The following is a 20370-nucleotide window of genomic DNA, read 5'->3' as shown; positions in this document are numbered from 1 at the left end:
AGCCTAACTCGTAATTAATCAAATTGATGGGAAATACACCTACCTACGAAACTAATGTTTGATTTCAAACACTCGTGCAGCTGGGAAATACCCGTCATAATTCTTTAAGGTGTTGTTTTAAAGTCAGTAATTGTACCTTTTTGTAAAACGAGTTGAAAACTTGGTTTTCCGTTATATCAACTTATCATTTTATCCAATCATTACTCAACTATTATCTGTCACCATGGAGCAATATTTATGAAGGCCGAGAAGCTTAACACTCCAATAAAAATACCTACATGGAGAATGTCATTAGTCTCAATATTTAGTGCGAACTGAAACGTTGTCCAGCTAGATCAAAGCATGGACTAAGGTGGCTGAAACCTTTTTATTTATCCCAACTTTTTGAGGGGGGGGGGGCACGCTGTCCGTAATATCTTCTATCATTTCTTTCCCGTTCGTCACCTCATTCGTCCCGCTTCTTCAGGACCCTGCTCTGTCCTAACATCGTGGAGAAAGAACCAACCAGAACCATCCATAGTCGAAATTGTACCCGAGATATAATCAAACGTTGATTAAACCAAAGTTTTCAGTTAGATATCCTTTTGCCCTTCAACCCAACCCAGCCCTTTAGTGACACCACGTGTTTGAGAGGTCTGTTGACCGTTGTCTCGTTAAGACTTGGAGAAATGTTGTTTGAAAACTTCTTGTTGATCATTTTCTTTGTATATAGTTAGGGTGCATGCCAGAGTTCTCTGTTTGTTTTCTCAGTCTCTCTGTCTCTCTCTTGGGGTATATCGTTAATGGTACGCGCAAGTATAGGCACCTCCGAACCCGTCAATTTGCCGTATAATCCCCAGATCAGTCACATCGTCAAGTGACACGAACCAAGAAAGAAAAAAAAAAAGAAATATTAGAAGAAAAAGTCCAAGGCAATCTTTCCTCCAATTCTGTGTTCGTCAATTTTGAGACAATAAAGAAATAACCAGGATAGAGGGAAAAGACTATGGTATAAGAAAGTGCTGGAAGATAGCATGGTACACAATGACTCCAGTAAGATGAACCCGGGACCTTTCCTATCGAACCGGTGTCCTAGACTCCTGGTCACCACCGTTGAAATACTTCAGAATCTAACACGGACTTTTTCGAGGGTGGAATGGAGCTAGTTTGTTGTTGCCTTTGGCCTCGAGTCGTCAGTGATGTTTCTCCAAGCCGGATACCAATTTAGACCTAGTGATGGTCGAAAACCGTCGATTATGTTGTTGATGGGGAAGACTAGCTTTCAGCTCGCTTTGCGGCTGACTCCTCGAGAGATAAGGTCTGGCTGGGCTCGCTTAGAACCCCCGAAATATTTCTCGGGTTTTTTTTTCTTCTGGATATACTTTATAGTAAGTTCTTCCAGCTACCAGGACCTTAAAAACGCCTTCAGTTTCACCTGTCACAATAAATATAGATAGCTTTAGGCTCTCCTTCATTCGTTTCGTAGTGTCAGGCGACGTTGACGATGAATTGTAAGTTATATAACCTCTCTTAGATAATACGCTTGATAATCGAGAAAGATTTTGACATCGTAGTCTTAGGAGGCCAGCACCGAAAAAAGAGACTCACTTAGATGAGCCGAAACCCCTGCGTGGATAGGTACTTACGGATTCTTTTCCCATAAATACATTCTTAATGTCCCCGCATTTTTTTTCTTCTTTTACTAACTTCCTCTTTGGAAATGTCCCAACCAAACTGTAGATCATTTCGATGAAAGCTCTTGCCCTTTCTTATATAATATTGCGTATTTTAAATTGCCCAACCTTGTCAAAGGTAAGACGAATCCACGCGTGGGAGTTCAGTCGTAACAGTCTTTAAGTGATACGTTGTTACTGTCTGTGAATTCGGCAAATTGGGTGGTATACAGTTTAGAGCCCAAAATGAATTGACGATCGCGGTGAAAGAATGCCTGCCGCAACTTTGGACGTGCTTGCTTGCATTGGACAGAGACTAAACCTTGGTTGGCAGTTCGTCTTCGTTACATTCTATATCGAATTAATCGAAAGTTAGCAATAATATCTACTTGATAAGAGATACTAATTGCTTTTTCAATATATAAATAAAACCATTTTTCATCACCGTGAAACATGACGTCGAAGGGTAACATTATTTTTGTCTTACCAAGTCCTTACTTACTTAACCCGTAACTGAATTTTGACATTGCTTTGAACTGTATTTAGGTTTTTCTGTCATCGCGATGTGTTTTTCTTATCCTAGAATTGTAAAAAATAGGAATTCTTTGACAATGTTCCGGATAAGCTTACATTCGAAAGAGAGAGAGGAGGATGAGGGAGTGGATGGAGACCGATGACTAATGACGTTGACAATCCCTGGAATTTATTCCATATCCATCCATCTCTCGTCATCCACTCCGGAAGATTTTTCCTCGTTTTCTCCAAATTGATATTACTCCAAGATAAACGGGAATGTTACGGAGCTAGTGTTCCCCCCTCTCTCCCTCCCTCCCGCCTTTATATTCACTATATATTTTTCTTCTTTCGTTTCGTTTTCCGTAATAGTCTTCCTTCGTTCTTCTTTTTATTTCAACAATTCCCAACTTTAAAGATGTAGCCTAACTCTTATACAGTTTTTGGTGAAAAATGAAACTTCAACATGTTTTGGATTCTTGTCTTATAAATGGTGGACAGTATAAATTGTTGAGTTCACTTTTTAAGTTTTTATTAAGGAAGTAGATTTAATAGAAATTATGAAATTCCCCACCTAAAGAGGTTAGGCAATAGAATGAGAAGTAAGGAAATTTGGTTTCTTTGCGTGTATTGGGTATTTTTCTTATATCAATAAGTTGTTTTTTCCCGGCATCCTTTTTGCATTTGACGCGTATGAAATCCGTAATAACTGGCAATTACGTTTTCATTCTGGGCGTGGTCTTTATCGCGGAAAAAATATCGGTAATAGTTAGCTATATAAGTATCGAAAAAAACACCAACTGTCCGTTGAAGGAAATATTCAATCGTTGCAATTAGCTTTTGATTTCCGTTTTAATAATAAATTGAAAAGAGGGGGAATAATTCGTATGTGACAAACCCTCTAATTTTCTAGGGTATCATAAAAAGGCAACGAGGATTTTTTTGTCACTTGGTGTATCCCTAACTTTGATAGTAGTGACGAGTGACGTAGGTTTAATGAGAAGCTGCGTATACTTACTGCATGCACCATGTCCGAAAAAGAAATAGTTATTTCTGTTTTCATTTTTCCATTTATCTTGAGAAGAGACGTTTCGAATTTTCTGGTGTTGCCATTTCTCCTCGGAAAATATTTTTTGGTAGCCCAAGCGTGTACCATTTTTCATCAGTTTTCGCGGAATTTCTTCGCTTGTTTTACTTGCCTTTTTCCGATCAATTCATTTCGGGTTTTTATTTTTTTTTTTTTTTTGTTTTTTCTCATTCCGAAAAAGCGCTTAAAAATACTGTAAGTCAACGTTATAAAAATGTCCTCTTTTTAAACGACGCGCCCCTCCTTTCTCAAGCATCGAGTACACGGAGGAGAGTGTGCGGTATTTATTTTTTTTGCTTTCCTTCTAAACGACTCGATTCCAAAGACAGGCGAGCGGGGAATTCGTCAGGTGAAAGAAACCGGGAATTTTGCGCCCAAGGAAGACATCAAAGTAAAAGCCCAAGTACTATGGAAAGCCAACCTCGTTCGAAACACGATGGCCCAGCCTTTTGGTACGGTTGCCTTTTAGGTTGAAAAAATTCCTTCCGACTTGAACTGAAGAACGAGGAAATAGCTGGGCCAGTTTTTAACGACCGTAAGTGTCCGATATCTAAAAATGAGGAGAAGTAAGACTTTGTAAGAGTCTGGAAATCTTAGGAAGGAACGCGGAGGATGTAGGATGTGATCCTCGCGTCTTCTTCTCTCATTCCACTCATTCCCCAAAAACCCCGCAGTCCCTTTTTTTGGAGTTCGCGGCGCGTTCTTTCTTTCCGTTTCTCTTTCGGCTGTAGTTTCTCGAGTTTCCTTTTGCGCTCGTTTCCTCAGACCATGTCCGTTTGGCGTTTCCACTCCAACGATTTTCTTCCTCGAGAAATGAAGAGAAACGCCCCGCTCTTTCCAAGAAGATCCTCGGCCAGGATGATGGGAACCAACCGCTTCACACTTTTTGGACAAATGGTTCACCATCATACGTAAACCGTGACGTGGACCCGCTGTGGTGCTGCCGCTATAGAACTCAACACCAAGCACCAAGTGAACAAAGTCTTCTTACGCGCCAAGTCCAATTCGTACGAGCAATTGTGTCCTTTAAGTATATTACGTCTTTTGCACCGTAGATTTTAGTTTTTAACAAAAATCCTTGGTTTTGTTAAGTAACTTAACTTCGGTGGACAAGACGGTGTACCATCATCTAGTACGAACCAGTCTCTCCAATTCGAAGCAAAAATAACGAGCGAGTGTGGATGGGGTGGAAGGAGGTGGGCGCGTGGGAGAAGTTAGGTGTATAGTAATAGACTTTGTATACCTGCCAGGAAGGTGGGGCGCTGGCACCGGGGGAAAGAGAAGCTTTAGAGGGGCGGACCCCGGCAATTACCGCGTCACTTGGCGAAAAAGGGCCTTACTAGGGTGTCAGGCCTGTAGGGCTAGCCCCGCATGCCGCGATTTATCGTTTGGAACCTCGCACGGACGGCTCCCTAGATGACTCTGAAAAAGTTTTTGGCCCGAAGAATTCTAGCTATTTTTGCCAATATAGTGGACAAGCGCGCTTGGCGTCTATTTTTGTTACTTCCTTTCGGTTTTTAGGGTTTTATTACGCGGCCCTAAACGTAACTCTTAACGCCCTAAGATATAAACCGGGCCACCGCTTCCGGAATAACCTTACTATCGTAGGAAATTGCCCGAGAATAATACCTTTTTCCCCGCAACTTTTCCCATTTTGCAGCGCTCGCTCGCGCCCGAACCTTGACTTGTTTTATCTTTTTATATACGTCGCTTAATTATACCCTTAATTAATAACCTGGAAGATTATTCCACGACGTATACCCCCAGAACTAGTTCGCTCTTTAGTTCGCTAAAAATGGCCCAGCGTGCTTAAAATTTGACTAACAAATGGGTCACTCACCCACTAGCTCCGCCATATCCTTACGAGGCACAACCGAAATTAAAGTTGCTAACTTCTACTTTAAACTATATAATCTACTTTTGCTTCGACCAAGCTAACTTCTACAACCTTTTCGAACTTGTTTTACCAGTCTGGGTGGATGAGTTTTAAGATGGTAGATTTTTTTTTACCCAAACGTTACGTGGTTAGTTTTTTGTTTGAAACAATCGTATGGTTTCCATATAGTTTTTCTTCTAGTTATTTGTACACGGGATATTAGGCGGAATACCTTTTTTCACGGGGTGTGTCCCTGACCTTTGAACTTTTTCCTCTCTCGCTCGGTATATAACAGCAGCGAGTTTTCTTTTTTTTTCTTCTTGTTCCATAGTCGTGACTGGTCTCAAACCGGTATAATCCCTTAATCTTTTTCGTCTCGGTACTTCCTCCACTTCTTTTAATTTTATGACTCGGAAATTATTAATGTCTACTATAGACTCAACCTGGAATTAAGTTCGCTTTCCAACATACGTTTATTAATCATGGCTCGAAAATAATATTGTGGCTAGCTTGATCCTCCATTTGTTTACCATAAAGATACCACGCAAAAAAGCTGCTGCATGGAACTTCGAGTTACTTACTTCTAGTATCTGTAATTATAAACGTATGTTAAAAACACGGGGTATCTTAATGATAGTTTGTTTTTGTTCGTAAATACGTATAGCTACGATTCATTACTGAAAAGCTTAATAGTTTCTTTCATTAAAGCTCCTCCATTTATCCGATTCAAAATTTAATTGGCGATTGTTATATTGTTTTTTTTTGTCTTCCCTGACGTTATGTACAATCCCCTTTACGATGGCAAAGCAGAGAAACCAGTCTCAATTAGCCAGCCTCACGTACGGTTCCCCCGCAAGTAAAGAGTTGTTACGTTACAATTTTTTTTAATTATATCGTAAAGCTTCTTTACTCGTACAGTTCCTCATTAGAACTAATTAAGGATCTTTATTTAGACGCGTTAGGCTTAGGCCTAAGGCTATGTAGATGTATAACAATAACATTCGCAGGATTTGACGAGTATTTAGAGTACTCGAAGGTTACAATGTTGAAAGCTCGGTGGTGGCGTATATTGAAGTGTCGTTTAGAAAGTTTTTAGCTGGTGAAAAGAACTAACGGATACCAATCGTTAATTCCGATGGTTAATTCCTCTTTTTGGCGCACCATCACCGTGTTACGGGTTCTCTCGTCGCATTATTCGTAATTGCGTTGGTCTATTAGAGGAGTCGGTCCGTCGTCTTTCCCTTCCATCTCTTTAACCCTCGTCTCCAGGCGTTCATTATAAGTAGGAAGACATTTTCCAGGTCCTCCACGACCCCAAATGGCTCCCAGGAAAAAAGAACTCCCGAATTCGTTTCCCTCCATTACTCTGGCGAAACCTTTTTCGAGAAGAAGGCTTTTAAAATATAACGTTTCGCGCATATTCGACTCAGAATACTTTACCTTTTTTATTTAACTGCGTAATGTAGTTTGGAGCGTACCTTTGACCCTTACTGATGCGTTTAAATTTAGATAGCTCAAAGGTTTCAAGCCAGAAGATGACCAAGTTAATTTGATTGCCTTAACTCTTAATAACTTTAAATATTGATGTAGCTAGCTTTATAGATGGCCTCATTGGGTTCCTTTGCGCCTGCTGCTCAGTTTCGACCGTGATTCTTTACCCCGAAATATTTTCGTGTATATTTCAAGATTTTACTAAATTTGGCTTCAATTTAGTTATTGAATTAGGGTCAGGCACGGTATTGATGTCCCTTCTGACGCTAGTAGCTGATTAGCGAGATTGTAACTGATTTATAACTTCGCTTAACGAGATTCTACTCAATTTGGGGTTTAGCCTGTAGTAGTATCATCGTAATAACCAACAGAAACCCATGATGCCTATATTGGCATCGCTGCAATGAGGTATAAACTCGAACGTTTCCTCTCGCTTGATTGAGGTAATGTGATTGTCTCGTTTTTGAGTTTTCTCCGCAGCGTTCACCTTCTTCCCTCGGGACCCTGGAAGGCAGCGCTGGTATCCTCTGGTAAAAGATGTCTTTAACGATCATATACGGTATAGAGAAGTTTCCCCTAGCAATTTTATAGTACCTCTTTAAGTTTAGGCAGCCCATGGCCTTCGTGGCTGGTTACCTTGGTGGTAAGCGCACGCTCGCTTGGCTTAGAGGAAAAGCCCTTTGGTATATTGGGAAGCGAAAAAGAAGAAAACTCGAGGACTTTTAATGAAGTTAGCGAATAAATTATTGCTGGCCATCATTAAGGTTTCTCGCGTATCGCTTCCGAGGAAGGAGAGCGACTCCGCTGCTGCTTTGTAGGGGAACTAACCATAGGCTTCCGAAGCCCCTAAATGATAGTCGACCTCTTTTCTTCCCGCGAATCTTCCACCTCATTTGAATCGAGCCCGATCTTCTTCCCTTTTGCCCCCCCCCCTCTGTATTCTTCTTTCAATTCAAATTGCGCTTTTTACTACAAGTTTATCGTAAGTCCTATTCCGCGTGGTGGTAGGTCGTGGAATTTAAAATCAGATCTTAATGAGACAGTGGTACTCGTTCGGCTATCAAGGAAGGATACCAACTAAGATGGTGGTAGTTGGAATGGGAATTAATTGGGAGTTCTGCATGCACTTGGTTTGAAAATGGCCTCATTGCTTATAGGTTTGACAATGCCGTGTTGTTATGACGTAATTATTACGGATGGTACTCGGGTTTGTGTTTCTTAACTTTAGCTTTCAAGGACGGATTGAAATTTTCCAAAGGTGGATTTACAGTGTTTTGAAGCTGAAATACTTGGAAATTTCGGCCTTAAAGTCGTCCAATTCCCCTCCCCTCCCCTTCGAATGGCAGCGACTTTTCGATAATTAAAAGAGCGCTTTCCGCGAGGCGGCCATGCAGATTGTGGAACACACTCCGGGATTCTTCTTGGAAAGTCGAGATGGTCCAACGTTTTAATTTAACTAAACGCTATTAGGTACTTCCCCGCTTACTGACGTATGCCTGCCTGGCTGACTGCTATGGGCGCTCGTTTTGAAGTCGTTCGCTCGGAAAGAAAACTCTGGTTCAGAGGCCCAGCTCGTAAAAATAATTGTATTCGCGTTTTGTACCACTTCCCGCCTCCCTCGCACCATGCACGGACGGACCGTCAACCCCTATCCCCCCCTGGTTGGGATCATCCTTTTACTGGGAGGAAGAAGCGCTAGTCTGCAGCTTTTCACTGCCTAATGGTTTTAATTCGCGGCGTTGGTGGTAGCTGGATAGTGCGGGTGAAGGGCGGGGGGAGTACTTTAATCAAGGATGGCCGGTCCGAGGACTTTCTTAAATAACCCTAAGAGTTGTAAGTTGTTCCGTATGTGGATGGCAATTTGGCGATTGTTCTTAAACGAAGCAACGTGTCTTATATCTCTTTCGGATTGTACTTACTTAATTCGAGAGAACACGCTCCTTAATGACTCCCGTTGTTCTTTACTTTGGCGGCTCAACTTGATTGGTTTTTCAGCCAAGAAGTTAAGAACGTTAAATAAATACACCCTTACCCAAAATAGATTTACGTCTAAAAATTATTACATGGTTTTTTTTTTACATTTCACCTAATATTTGTTCGAAAGTGGTTCTTTGTCTTGATTTCTAAAATTTGTTTTCTCGTTTTTCTTTGTAGACATGGAAAACAGTATCCTGTTGGGCGGTAACAATGGTCGCGGTACGCGGTCTCAGTTCCGACGCGGTTCGACGGGCGAGGTAGCCTCCTCCGAAATGGGGGGTTCCACGTTCGGTTCTCGCGGTCAAGCCTTGTCCCGAGCCTCGAAAACGGACATGGACAGTCCCTTCCCGGAAGCCGCCTTGGACTCGGCGCTACCCAGTGATAGTGACCATAATTTCGACCATCACAGCTCCGAAGAAGAGCTGGAAGTCATAAATCGCGTCGGACGCGAAAGGAACGTCAGTGGCGGGAGCGCTAGTCGCGTACCGGTCATCGAGGCCAGCGGCGGTGGCGCGAGCGGGACCACCGGAGCCCACCCCGCGCTCGGCACGGGCTCCGCCTCGCTTTCGCAGTACCCCGAAAAACGCAAATGGTCTCAAGCGAACGGACAGTGTTTCGGCGAGAATTCGGGCTCTTCCGACGAAGAGATCAAGGACTTGGTGTGCTTTTCGACGCCCGTCGAGTTTCGAACGTCTCCACCGGCCAACGTCCACAAGCCGAGCCGTTCGCTCTCGCCTCCTCCCAAAGTGTTTCATTCGGCTTCGGCCAATATCCCTCCCGTTGAACTCTGTTCCGCCTCACCTAGGAAAAGGCACCGGCGTACGCCCACCGTTAACAGCGCCTCTGCCAACATACAAAGACCTTGCTTGGATTTCGAGAAAATGCAACAGGTAGGCCACACACCATTCTTTTCAAGTCCTCCTCGAATCTCTTCCTCGACACCAACTATTCTTTACCATTTGGCCCCGAGTAGACCATTCGCAAATCAACCCTAACCATGGACCAACGTGACGCGCGGGAGGTCAAGTCCAAAGGATCTGTTGTTGTTCGATTCGCGAAAGGTCTACCGCGTGTTTCTCGACACTATTTTTGCGCGCCTAATTTTAACTCCCGTTTATGACTAACAGTGCGCCCTTAACCATGCCCGAAAGCGTAAGAAGTACAGCTGGTCCTATATCTTGGAGTCCATCTAGTCTCGAAAAGTCTCGATCCTAACTTTATGAAATGAAATAACATTTATTTATTTGGACTAAATATTAAAAAAAAAACTAACAAAAAAAAAACAATACAAGGCGGAAAACAAACAAACAATCACGAAAATGTACGTTATATCTTTATATGAAATGGAAAAAGAATAATAAAATAATGGGGCCCTTTTTTTGAAAAAAAAATCTAATGTATATTTCTTCCTGATTGATTATAGCTTTGTCAAATTTCCCCAGTGGGCCCAAAATCCTAGTAAACCCCCATTAAAGACGGATGACTCCTTAGCTTTAATTAATATTATTTAATTAGTCGCTACTGGCTTCCCGTCGTTAAGAACTTTAGATAATTAGGTCACAAACTCCCCCCTACCTCCCCACCCCTATCTACCCTTATCACTTCTCCTATACCAACTAACACTAACATCAGATGTAAATTAAACTAGAGTTACCAAAATTGTATAAGAATAGAAACTATCGGTTGTTTAATTTAAAAACCTTGTTTTTGGTTACTTCCGTTTATTTTACTTCTGTTTGCTCGCTGGTATAATTCAATATTAAATAGGTAATTAACGATTTAAAAATTTTATCTCGATTCTATACGGTTTACTATATAAACCTTGTGGAAATAGAGTATATACTATATAGCCTTAAGTCTGAGATAATTTAAAATATATATAGCCGTTACGAAGGGACTATAAATTAAGGAAAAGGTACCTCGCGCGTTTCATTTTTGTTTCTGGGAAAATTTCGATATTGTAATTATGCAAATTAGTCTACGCCATAGCAGCTAGCTACTACATCGTGGTGGCGATGATAAAGATCTCACTTTCTGATATCCGAGTTGAAGGTTTTTGTTTTGTTTTTTGATGGTGTAAATGTTTTATCTCGACGCGTTTAATAATATGTCACGGCTCGATAACGATGCCGGTATAAACTCTTAAAATTTTTGAACAAGTTAGATAAGCTAGAAATTAATTTAAACAGAAAACACTTAACAAAAAAAAAAAAACCATTCAGTGTAGTGTCTTTGCCTAAATGTTTTCTGATATTATAAAAACATTCCCTATTCAATTTTTCAACTTCCAATTTGCAAAAATAAGTTTTCTGATAGTTGAAACTAATAAACCTCGAACCCGGGTTATTTTGCTGCGGATAATAGTCAAAATTAGTTGGAAAAGAGATTGATTTGCCAAGGTTATCCTTGCGAAACCCGGATAAATAAGCAAATTGGAATCAACGTCGGTGACATGTTGATGGAACAACCAACTGATTTATCGTCATACGCGTTTTGCTTTTAATTGAAGCGTAAAAATTTAATTATCAAGTCCTTTTTTAAAACGCAATGTCACGTTTTATGATCTAGAGACTTTAATGGCGTCTACGTGAAGAACTTAACGTAATATCGGTTGATTTTCAACTCGTTTAATACACGTGTAAACATCGAGAAGGGGAGAAAAGAGGCGCAGTTTGAAACGTCTTTATCTTCGTTAACTTTAAAGGTTTCTTCATTAAACATTTTAAGTTGAACACGTGTCATGTACGATTACTCGATTAGGAGTTTAGGACGTTGGCCAAATATGCTAACTTCTCAGATTAAGTAATGGCCATGAAATAAAAACCCGTCAAACGTTTGATAGTCATAGTTACTCGAATCAAATAGTTGGGCAACTTATTAAAAAATATGCAAATTTAAATTTAGAATTGGCACAAATCTGCCTTTGACTACGCTACTCTCTATGGATATTTTCATCAAATAATTATTTAGTTTTAGAATAAGAATCCCTTAATCATTTCTTCAATTATCTCTGATTATCGTAATTTCATTTGACATGTTAAACTCTCTCTGTCTCGCTCATATTGCACGAATCTTATCTTAATCAGTAATACCACTCGAATGTTAGTTTTAAATAATTCTCCGATAATTTATTCATGGGATAAAATCTGTTTCGCGCGACTCTAAAAAAGAATTAACCTTGCAAAAACACCAATCGATTTTGATGATCAATTTAGAAACGAGATAACGCCTTAAAATACGCTATAAGCCAGCCATTCCTTATGACATTGAAAAATCATTATCTCTCACTTTATAAGTATTGCAAAGTTAGATTGAAACCCGAAACCCCATTTTCTTCATTAACTAAGGGCAAGTTCCCTTCGCGATATAAATTAACTACCATTACCATCCTCGGTGGTAATCAATTGCTATCTTAGAAGGGCTCAAATTTTCCCCCGATTCGGGTTACGTATTGATCCTTTCCAAGTTTGTAATATAACTATATAAAAGCCCTTGAGGTTCTACCTTAAAAAAAAAAAATAATTTTCTCCTTTTCTAATTTGAAAATTATCAATGGTATTAAAAATGACTTTGAGTTAGAATCGATAATAGGTTAAAAAAAATCTTCCCCTAAGAAAATCCTTATGCTTGACTGGGTAATTGCCATCGAGTGAAAAATAGGGACCTGCACGCTTCTAAATTGGGAGCTTTATCGTTTGTAGACCGAATTTGGTTAAAACCCCCCGAATAAATTTAGCCCAAGAAATTTTTTCCTTCTAATTAATGCAACGACCATTTTCTCGTTCATCTTTATAAGCTGAATTAAGCTAAGACTGGGAATGAGAAAGAACACCAGTTAATTTGGCAGCGTTATCAAAAGCAGGGTCCACCCTTGGCTCCCTTTGTAAGCACTACCTAGTTAATTGATCATCAAAATAGACCTTTTTCGGTGCAACTCGTACGCGACGATTTTAACTAGCATTATTAATACTTGGAATGAGCTAGCGTTTGGGAATTTTAGGAAAGGTCCATCAAGCTGTGATCTTCCTATTTCATCCAGGTTTAATCCCGGTTTGGGGGAGGGGAGGGTTTAGAATTTTGGCGAGGTGCCGAGATTGGGTTGTGTTGGGTTGACTTTGGTGGGTTCAAAGGGTTGGGGAATTTTCCCCAAGCATACAAACAACTCCAGAATACTCCCCGAGTTCCAGGTCCTACGTAATTACGTATTCTCAGGGTTAGGGTTAACCCTTTACCCAACGATGCTTATTTTCTCCCCAATCTTAATTCCTTATTAAAATAAACTACCGAGCTTGTTTATCAAAATGTCCCCTAATTAAAAATCGAAATTTCTAATTTATTTACTAATATATTTATAATATTACTAATTAATTGGAGATTAATATAGAGTCGAAATCTAACAGTTGGTCGTGAAGTATTTCAGTAGACAAATGCTTCTTAGTTTTTGGACCCATAGCGCGGAGTTTTATTAAATTATTTCAATTTGGTGATGTCACGACAATCACGTTTTATAAAAGGTTTTAAAGTAATAAACCAAAATCCCCATTCATTATTCCATCTTTTTAAAATATAATCCGTTTCTAAATTTTTTAAAAGCGTAACTTTATCCTTGATTTTTAAACTTTTTTTATCTTGAGAAAGAAGAATGGGTGGAGAGAACCGTAGAAGCTTGATGACCACATTAGTTAAGCTTTAACGGCCCATGGAAGCAAAAATATCTTAAGGATTACTTTTCTTACCCCTTTCTCTCCACATCCCCATCCCTCACCCCCTTGCTTAGAATTTCTTTTTTAAAAACTGCGGGTCGATAATAAAATTGGTAGAAGGCGCTAGCTGATATTCAGAATGAATAGTAAGGTTTGCCAGCATCCATGAAGTTTGGAAGAAGGAACATTTTTAGTAAAATCGGGAAGAGGCTGTTTCTCCAGGCTAAAATCCCTCAAGCCTTTCCCAAATATAACTTAAGCCTAGAAGTGAATAAATAGAAGTTATCAAAATTACTTTTACATTGAAGCGACGTTATCACGGATCTAATTACGATAAAGTATGTTTCTCGGTAACTTCCGGATAATCTATATCCTTTAACCCTTTAAGGTTTTGGGAAGAAAGGGGTAGGGTGTGAGAGAGAGGAAGGAAAAAGGATGAAAAAAAAAACAAACATAGATGGCGTCAGCATCGGCTATCTTCTCGCCTTTTCCTTTCCTCGCTAATGGAGTTGGAAGGAAATCTTGATGAATGCGCCGCGTACTAAATATACGGGAACCACCGCCACCACCTTCCTTACTTCCTTACTCGATACCGTTACGCAAATACCAAATCCCCTTTCGAACCTAGTGTCGAGTGAAATAGGGATTTCGTGGCTTAATGTACGGTTTAAACCTCAGTCTCCAGTCAATATTACTGGTCTTATCCAGAGCCTTTCGTTTTAGTTGTAAAGTGAAGTTTCAAATACGGGGGTTTCGGGCTCTTCTCAACGTTGCTTGTAAAGTTGGAGAAGCATCCCATCGCCTCTAGTTAGTATAATCTATTTTTCACGTGTCAGCGTCTTTAAGCCTTTCGCGGTGGTGATGCAAGTACTCGCTTCTGCCCACCCTGATACTTTTATATATATCGTAAATCTAAAATTCTAACGTTAGTTTTCCATTTAAACCCTTTTTTCCGATTGAACTCTTTCCTAATGGTGCTATACGATGTTGTTTCATTGTTGTGTTTGTTTGTCAATTGATGAGATCTTTAGTTGTTTGAACAGGAGACAGAATGCACTTAAATCTGTCTTAAACATATTATTTTTTTATTGGAATTCGAGAACTAATGAAATTAATGTTAATCAGTAGAAATCTAATACTTAACTTTAGAATTTTAACTAAAAATTCTTATCTCAAAATTCTGGTCACTATAAATTGACAAAAGAACGATAGTATTTTGAAATAGCTTCTTCCTCAGAGGCGGATTTACGAAAAATAGACCAATCTGGCCTATAAATAACCGCCTTATAAGTAATATAAAATACATTTTATAATAAATGGATTTTTCCATACACTATGTAACGTTACTACGTTATAGTTAAATATAGTATATGATAAAGTATTTCTTATCTGGGGGTATACCGGAAATAATAGACGAAACTGGCCTAATATATAGACTAAACTGTATATATATAGTATATGATGCGAGGAAAAGGTCTTTTCAACAAGCGGATCCATAAATAGGCTATCCCCTTTTGCGTAGGGTACATTATAGCGGTGGCTTTAGTGAAGGTTGGGGATGGGGGGGGGGCAACTTCTCTTTCGTCGGTCCTATAAGTCTGGTAAGGCGCGTCGTATTCGTCTGGATTAAAGTGGCAGAAACCCCCGGGGTCGCGTTCCCTCAATAGCGAGATTGCCTAAACTGCCAACCCCATCTCTAACCCCCCCCTCTCCATCCCCCTACGCACCCTCTCAATCCCTTCATCCATTGGAGTTTATATAGGAAAAGGTTTTGAAAAGCGAATGATTCTCTCTATACCAACGAGAGAGAGCGAGCGAGTTTCGCCAAAAATAAACTTTTCCTACCTCCTCCGGACTGTCTCTTCTCTACTTCTCCTATGTTTTGTATCAAGGATTGTTGAGAAAATACACGCTTTCTTCTTAAAGTCATCCTGAATCTCTTAACTAGCTTTCACGATATCAAGGAGTATGCGAAATCTGAGAGAAATAGGCATGCGCGCTAACTGTGGAACGGCTCAGGTTGGGTAGGACGCTAAAAAGGGGGGGAGGAATAGTCGGATGCGTTGGTAATTGGCCAAGGCCTACAGACAAGCCAATTTCAATTAGCACGCCCATTTCTCTCAGATTTCCCATCATCCTTTGACGATATCTGCGTGGGAAACCTGAAAAGGGCAACGCCAGGGGGGAGGGAATTTATCCATGATTTAGTGAGGGAATCTTTTAGTTGTATCACGCTGGTTGAACCATCTCATCTACTATCCCTGATCTATCTCCGGATTTTCTCCTCGCTCCAGCTCCTCTCGTATCGTAATTACGTCAGAAGAACTCCTTTTGGAAAATGGAAGGTGGAGTGTGTGAGTGAGTGAGTAGGTAGTATAGGGGACATATTCGCGATCGGGTTCTTTTGAAATTTCGCTATTGAAAATACATATATATATACCGGGTATGCGGTATTTTCTCTTTTCGAACTCGTTACGTTTCCCATATAAAACGTAACATTTTTTATTCATTCAATGGTTTTCCGCGGTTTCACTCCCGCTCCCCTTTTCCTCTATAGAAGCAGCATCGTCCTCTTTCCTCCTCGCGGCTTATCGCTTACGTAGGGCTAATAACGTTCCTTTTCAAAAAAAATCCCCTAGTTAGCGCTTTTTCCGAGTAAATAAAGACTACTTGATTTCTGATTAATTTTAGAGACGTATTAAAGTACTTTCAAAGTTATTTTCCAAAGGAACGACCCGAACGAATATAAAAGATATATAGTTTTGGCCTATAGAAGTAATTCCCTCGAGCCCAAGTTAGCTCTTTCGACGACTCTAAAAATAATCATCGGTTTGCTTTGAAAAGCGATAACCAAACTTTACTTCCGAAATTTAACTTCCGCTCGCTCTTTGGGGAAATGAAATGTCCAAAATTTTTATTTTGATGACGTTTGTGGTTTATTGGTAGGGGGTCTATTATCATTTCTTTATTTTTGTCTGTTTTTCAGAAGTTTTGCTTTATCTTTCGCGCTAGAAACAAATGAAGACTGACGGTACCCACGTGTTTTTAAAGGGTTAATGTAAGAGAATATTTTGGGGGCCATTTAAAGGCGGGAAGGATAATTCTAACTGAAGAATAGTTTCCTTAACTCTTTAAAAAATAATCTATAACCAAAAAACATAAAATAACATGACCCACTTTTATAAATCTTGAGTTGAGAGTAGTTTAGTATATTTCGAAAAAATAATGAAGAGAGGAAGAAAGGCAGTGGGGGGGGGCTACAACAATAATAAAACAATGGTTTGACTCTGTAGAACTTGAAGTATGGGAAGTATTTCCTTCAAAGTACCACCACCTTCAGTATATTAAACGCCATCAGTTTGGAAGGCGTTTAGGAAAAATAAAAGAAATTGCATTCGAGACTTTCGTCAGCGCACAAGAAATCTTAACGATAGTTCATAGAGGTTAAAAAACGGTGGTACTATTTTTTTCTCTCTCTCTTTTTTTTATAATAGATCTAGAGCTTCTAAAGCCCGGGAGGGACAAAATTCGAGGGGTCTAATACTTGTATAAAATAAAATTTACGTTTAAATCCAAGTTTGAAATCTTTAAGATTTGGTAGAGTGTCCATGCCCCGGAAAAATGGGTACACGGTGTTGCGGAGGAGGGTTGGGATTTTTAGAGCATTATGGAAGCTCCATAGTGTCATTTTGAGAAATGCGCGCTTTGGGACTCGTTTGTGAAAAAAAAATTGAGAAGAAAAAAAGTTTTGTTGGAAGAAAAGCGAATCGGGGGGGGGGGGGGGGTGATGGTAGGAAAAACTGTAGAAAAAGTTGTTAAGGGTGCTGAAGTTAGATAAGGAATGGGTGTGTTAGCCCAAGCACCACGCCAACTAGCTCCGGAGCTGAGAGAGGAGAAGCTGGAAGAGAGAGAGAGAGAGAGAGAGAGAGGGAATCGGGCCTTAGCTTGTCGTAATTTACTCGCTGACATAATTCACCTTGAAGTCGCGCTAGCTATCGAAGCTTTGCCAAGAAAAATTGTCAAACGTTTTAGAAAAATACCGGAATTTCAAACCTCTAGTTGCGCAAGCTGAGCGACGGTGCATTCGGAAAAAAAGAACTGTATCTTCGCGAATGTTAATATACACTAGCTAATGCTCTCCCACTCAAAATTGACTTAACCTTTTTATTTTCAGTTTAACCTTGGCATTGTTTTAGCTTTTCGTTTCTGAGAGGGAGGGGCGGTGTTCCTTTCGTATTTAAATGTTAGAAAAGATGCCAACATTTCTGTAGGGCTTACTTTCTTTTATATCTATTTACTCTTGATAACAGGGGCACCATTTCTGAAATAGTTATGTTTTCAAATTTCTTTAAAACATCATACGTAATTCGATTGTGTAAATCGAACAGAGAAACGTATAGGGAATTTTTCACAATTGACTTAAAAATTTGACAAGAATAGGTTAGGTGCTGTTTTTTTGAAGATAATGTAGGCCTAGCGTGTTCGAATTTTCGTCGAATGCAAATTGCCTTATCATCATCATTTCGAGTGCGGCTTGGTTTTTATCTTCCATCTCAGGTCGCCGCCGCTCGTTGACTATATAGTGGTTGTTATCTTTTAAAGCTCACGCACGTTTTCTTACACTTAAGGCAGCTTAACGTAGGCCTATCACGCGTTTTAAGATTTTTTTCCCGGAGATTATCAAATATAGAGTCGACTTAAATTGGCCGCCACTAATCGCTTTCCGCAACGCGAACTTTAAATTTGCGCAGCCGACTTTTAACAAGATAACAATGGGTCCCATCGTAGGTAACAACCGCGATAATTGCTACATACCGACCACCGTATGTCCGTTTCTATTATTCTGTTACAGGAAAGCCAATAGGTTTTTAATATTATATTTCTAACCGTTTATTATTATTGTCCTCTGATATTTTTTATCTATTTTATTTCTTTACCGCAACGTGAATTTAAGCAATTTTTACTCTTTACGCACCAGGCGTCGCTTCACTAGAATCTCTGACCTACGTCACTTCTCCTGAACTAGCTCCCCAATGCAGTCTGGGAAATAAGGATATTTTTTAAACTAGTCCTTGGGACCAGTGATCCCCCTAGTGTCCTAAATAATAAACTGGTCTAAGGACTTGTCCCCACCTTTGTTCTCCTACAGATTTGCAATTAATAAACTGGTCCTGAGGACCAGAGGAAGTGTGCTAGCCTATTTCCCAGACTGGCTCCCAGTAACCAGTGCCAAATGAAAGAAACATTAATCCCTAACTATCCTTATTACAGGACAGGACATGTCTATATGTAATACACGCTGATACTTCTAATGAAGTGAAGGTTTTGATTTATACATATGTCCCCCCATCCTCCCGAGTACGTGTGTAGTTTGTAATTTGGGATCATTTTAAGCCCTAGTAATTAATACGTTGAGAAATGAGACTGCGTTCTGGTGCTGAGTTTTTTTCCTTCAGTGTCTTCTTAGACCTTATCGATGGAGAACGTAGTTATCCTTTGAGAAAACACTCTTTTAAACTTACTAAAAGCATGGGGCGAACGAGGCCACGACTCTTGGTGAAAATAGTCTATTTTTCCTAACCCATGTCCTTCTGTCGTCATTGGCCGTCCCGAATACAATCAAAATACCATTAAAGGAGTACGTGACGAAACATCTCGACATTCGAACGTTATTAACACTTGTTATAAAGCTCTCCTCAGCTCTCTCTTTACCTTCTGGAAGCGAGCGAGTCCTCCCTTTTTCGCTCTGTAGCGTTGGAAATAATTGCAGCACCGAGCATCAAAAAGATAAATGGAACAATAGACCTTACTCTTTTACCTCCCTTTATTTTCTCACTCTTTATGTACAGGGTGTGCCATAAAAGGAGGGTGTTAGGACCGAAGTAAAGCGGACTCCATGGACAATCAGTTTTGAGTGGAAAATATAAAACACTGTGAAACTCTCACTGTACTTGGGCCTACCACTCTACCTTTTTGCTACACCCTGTATGTATTTCTTTTCGCGATGGTAGAAGGAAGATAATTAACTTTTTCTTTCGGCATTAATAACTCTCCCTCGTCTCTGGCTATCAAACTTAAGTACAGATCCCCAAAAACACACCTTAAGTTTTTTCAACCAGTTTTTAGTTCCGTAAAGTTGCTTTTCTAAAAGCATTTATTTCGTGTAATTTTTTGGTGTGGTTTTCTTATCCCTGTTTTTGTGAATCGTGAATGTTGCTGAAATGAATGTTTTACCTTTTTCTCCTTAATATCGGAAAACAAAGTCAGTCAAATGGCGGTCTCCTTCCATCTTGTTTAGCGGTGGTTGTAAAAAACATAACGAAACGAAGGTAACTAACTTACCAACCATTCTCTAGAATCGTGATGGCCTCTCTCTCTCTCTCTCTATTTTACCTCACGCCCACACCTCAAAAAAATATAACGTGAAGAAATCCTTGCCCTTTAAGAATAATTAAAAACCTTAAGAAAAAAACGAAGAAACACGCGGCCCCCTGAAAGCAAAGAAAAAAAGCATACCGAAATTACGAAGGTGGTTTTTGGATAGTGCATGAAGCAACAAAATAAGTTAAATTACCATTTTCGGCGAGGGTAAGTTCTCTCTTGATAATAAGTTTACCGGCATGCCTCGCGTTCTCCACTCTCTAGGAAGAGAAAAAGAGGAAAGAAAAAAATTTAAAATGGAAATCTTATTTCAAGGGAAGGGAACATTTTACGCTCGCGCCTAAACTAGTTGTAAGCAAGAAACTTTTTAGGCTATAACCAGATTGTCTGGTCAAACGGGTAGCCAGCTTAGTCCCTCACTTAAGTTTGTTAGATTGATACAAAATAAAAATTATGTGTAGCTTAGCGTTCAACCGCCCTAGCTAGAATATAATTGGATCTGCAAATTTTCATTTACCAAAACTGGTACGAAATTTAAAATTCTTTTCTTTTTAAATAGAATTAATGAACATTTTTTTAATCAAAGCTAAACGCCGATTAGAAGAATGTACAGGGATGCAAGTGCGATGTTAGGTTACTTTTCTGCTAAACTCTTGCAGCTGCAAACTTATTGCTGATCAGTGAAGTGAC

At 39.8% G+C, this 20370-nt stretch overlaps 1 protein-coding gene and 1 long non-coding RNA gene across 25 annotated transcripts in view; one reads left to right on the top strand and one right to left on the bottom strand.

Moving 5' to 3' along the window:
* The window catches only part of Reph (Regulator of eph expression), a 312486-nt gene that overhangs the window by 256585 nt on the left and 35531 nt on the right, over nt 1–20370 (top strand). For 9 of the 11 annotated variants that reach the window (XM_089841098.1, XM_089841079.1, XM_089841088.1 and 6 more), the window contains 2 exons: nt 8774–9486; nt 9724–9987. In XM_089841098.1, the coding sequence (XP_089697224.1) occupies nt 8774–9486; nt 9724–9789 (779 nt within the window). In that variant the 3' untranslated portion in view covers nt 9790–9987. Of the gene's footprint in view, nt 1–8773; nt 9487–9723; nt 9988–20370 lie in introns of those variants that run through there. The other 2 variants (XM_089841064.1, XM_089841128.1) reach the window with 1 other exon arrangement.
* Nucleotides 1–20370, bottom strand: part of LOC149717868 (uncharacterized) — a 48792-nt gene that overhangs the window by 1685 nt on the left and 26737 nt on the right. For 3 of the 14 annotated variants that reach the window (XR_016368082.1, XR_016368092.1, XR_016368099.1), the window contains exons 1-2: nt 6569–6942; nt 40–6504 (exon numbers count right to left, since the gene is read on the bottom strand). This is a non-coding gene — a long non-coding RNA (uncharacterized LOC149717868). Of the gene's footprint in view, nt 1–39; nt 6505–6568; nt 6943–19641; nt 19791–19873; nt 19941–20370 lie in introns of those variants that run through there. The other 11 variants (XR_016368090.1, XR_016368097.1, XR_016368098.1 and 8 more) reach the window with 11 other exon arrangements.

This window comes from Phalangium opilio, unplaced genomic scaffold (genome assembly GCF_054372755.1).
Source record: "Phalangium opilio isolate 3A_F unplaced genomic scaffold, DU_Popi_V2 ptg000003l_1, whole genome shotgun sequence".
NCBI lineage: Eukaryota > Metazoa > Arthropoda > Arachnida > Opiliones > Phalangiidae > Phalangium > Phalangium opilio.
Note: the sequence above shows the minus strand (reverse complement) of the source record. Positions and strands in the feature narration are given on the sequence as shown.